General features: G+C 49.3%; 1 protein-coding gene across 1 annotated transcript in view; it reads right to left on the bottom strand.

Annotated features, from left to right (window-relative positions):
* LOC138971863 (myomodulin neuropeptides 2-like) overlaps positions 1 to 2,500 on the bottom strand; it is a 19,959-nt gene that overhangs the window by 90 nt on the left and 17,369 nt on the right. The window contains exon 3 of the mRNA XM_070344700.1: positions 1 to 878. This exon is cut by the window's left edge and continues 90 nt beyond it. Coding sequence (XP_070200801.1) covers positions 425 to 878 — 454 coding nt within the window. The 3' untranslated portion in view covers positions 1 to 424. The remainder of the gene's footprint in view (positions 879 to 2,500) is intronic.

The raw sequence follows: 2,500 nt of genomic DNA, 5'->3' as shown, positions 1-2,500 counted from the left end.
AACTAAACTCCGTTTCTTACTTGTTTCCAATGTTCTATTTTGTGAAAGGTATGAGATACTGTGTACCCTCCCCCACCCTATCATCATGTTGTTTGTGTGTGTTTTTTCCTTCCAGATGTTCTTATTTCCAAACTCAAAATTCGTTCTACAAGATTCGCTGAGCAGTTGCCGTGGTCTAAGAGCCGTTGGTCTTGCAGAACTATGCTGTGGACATCAGACCAGTCCTTACCCCAGCAAAGACTCGAAACAAAACCTACATCCCTTCCCAGTCAAACACCAAATCTCTTCCTCTCTACGTATCTTTTGTATCTCTCTTCCTCTTTGCCCCTCTCTTTCTCCCGCCTCTTCCCCTTTTCTCTCATCGCCTCAAGGTCTGGATGTTCTGGCTGAAACCTTGAAACCTGGAAAAGCCTCAAGCCTTGGCTTATAAGCTCATCTGGGATGCCCCCGATGATGCGTCGTTGGAGGACTGCTGGTCGTTAAACTGACTATCCTCTCGCTTCATCTGCTGGCCTTGCTTGGAGCTCTGCTTGTCCGTCAAGTCAACGCTGGCGAAGTCCTCGCGGCCTATTCTTGGAGCCGGAACAGCCTTCACAGGCCTGTACTTGTACAGTTGACCAAGGTATCTCCCGATGCGGGGCAGTGCAACGGCGCGGATTCGAGAATCGTCCATGGACTGGTCGTATTCGGGAACCTGATCCTGAAACCGGTTTCCAGCTGTGGACCTCTTGAAGCGCCCCTGGCTGACGAGACGCGAGTAGTGAAGGGGGAGAACTCTGGAGACATAGCCTTCGCCAAGCAACGAGTAGAGGTCATCGGCGGTGTCCTGGGTCACTTTCGGTTCTCTCTTGTAACCGCGGGCAAAAGGCGGCTGGCGTCTGCAAAAAGAATCCCACCATTGAATGAAAGTGTCCCTTTTGCTCTTGCTTCAGCGGTACCTGCTATACAAGTACACCCTTGGGCTAGCCGAGAGTGTCCCAACAGTGTTACCTACAATACGAGTACACCCTTGGGCTAGCCGAGAGTGTCCCAACAGTGTTACCTACAATACGAGTACACCCTTGGGCTAGCCGAGAGTGTCCCAACAGTGTTACCTACAATACGAGTACACCCTTGGGCTAGCCGAGAGTGTCCCAACAGTGTTACCTACAATACGAGTACACCCTTGGGCTAGCCGAGAGTGTCCCAACAGTGTTACCTACAATACGAGTACACCCTTGGGCTAGCCGAGAGTGTCCCAACAGTGTTACCTACAATACGAGTACACCCTTGGGCTAGCCGAGAGTGTCCCAACAGTGTTACCTACAATACGAGTACACCCTTGGGCTAGCCGAGAGTGTCCCAACAGTGTTACCTACAATACGAGTACACCCTTGGGCTAGCCGAGAGTGTCCCAACAGTGTTACCTACAATACGAGTACACCCTTGGGCTAGCCGAGAGTGTCCCAACAGTGTTACCTACAATACGAGTACACCCTTGGGCTAGCCGAGAGTGTCCCAACAGTGTTACCTACAATACGAGTACACCCTTGGGCTAGCCGAGAGTGTCCCAACAGTGGTACCTACAATACGAGTACACCCTTGGGCTAGCCGAGAGTGTCCCAACAGTGGTACCTACAATACGAGTACACCCTTGGGCTAGCCGAGAGTGTCCCAACAGTGGTACCTACAATACGAGTACACCCTTGGGCTAGCCGAGAGTGTCCCAACAGTGTTACCTACAATACGAGTACACCCTTGGGCTAGCCGAGAGTGTCCCAACAGTGTTAGTGGCTTGTCATGATACATCTATTTTAATAGGAATGATTAATAAGGAAACAACTGAAGGCTTCATCTAATCGTACATATCTCACATAGCAGATACCAATGTACGTGCAAAGAATAATTGTAAACAGCAGTTGTAAATACAAAGATGAAAAGGACGGCCATAGTCGAATGAATATGTACATAAGTTCTAGCCACCTCCAAACGATGTTTTGTTAAGAAAGCTGTATTGAGAGGGAAAAAAACGGAAAGGAAGACCACCATCTTATGCTTTGGATAACGCCTGATAACAACTGTGGATATTTGGAGCTAAGGAAAATTGAAGAATGAAATGCCACCATGAGCTCTGTCTATCTCCTGACGATACTCTAGTGAAAAGGGTGCACAGGAAGGCAATTAGCGAATGGAAGTTGTCCATAAATATACCTCCAGACGGAAACCTTCCCACGAGATGGTAGTTCATGTCCCACAGGGGTGTACCTATTAGGGAGCTGAAATGCTTATTCCAGAAACTTTCCTAATCATTTTAAGGAAGGATATTGGTGGCGACTGAAGACCGTCAGTTTGGGAACGCGGTGCCTATTGAGATATGTTCAACACGTTCACGCAGAACACCAGAGCTGAGGTCCACCCAGAACACCAGAGCTGAGGTCCACGCAGAACACCAGAGCTGAGGTCCACGCAGAACACCAGAGCTGAGGTCCACGCAGAACACCAGAGCTGAGGTCCACGCAGA

The sequence above is a fragment of the Littorina saxatilis genome, linkage group LG7 (genome assembly GCF_037325665.1).
Source record: "Littorina saxatilis isolate snail1 linkage group LG7, US_GU_Lsax_2.0, whole genome shotgun sequence".
NCBI lineage: Eukaryota > Metazoa > Mollusca > Gastropoda > Littorinimorpha > Littorinidae > Littorina > Littorina saxatilis.
This window is presented reverse-complemented; position numbering and strand designations above follow the sequence as displayed.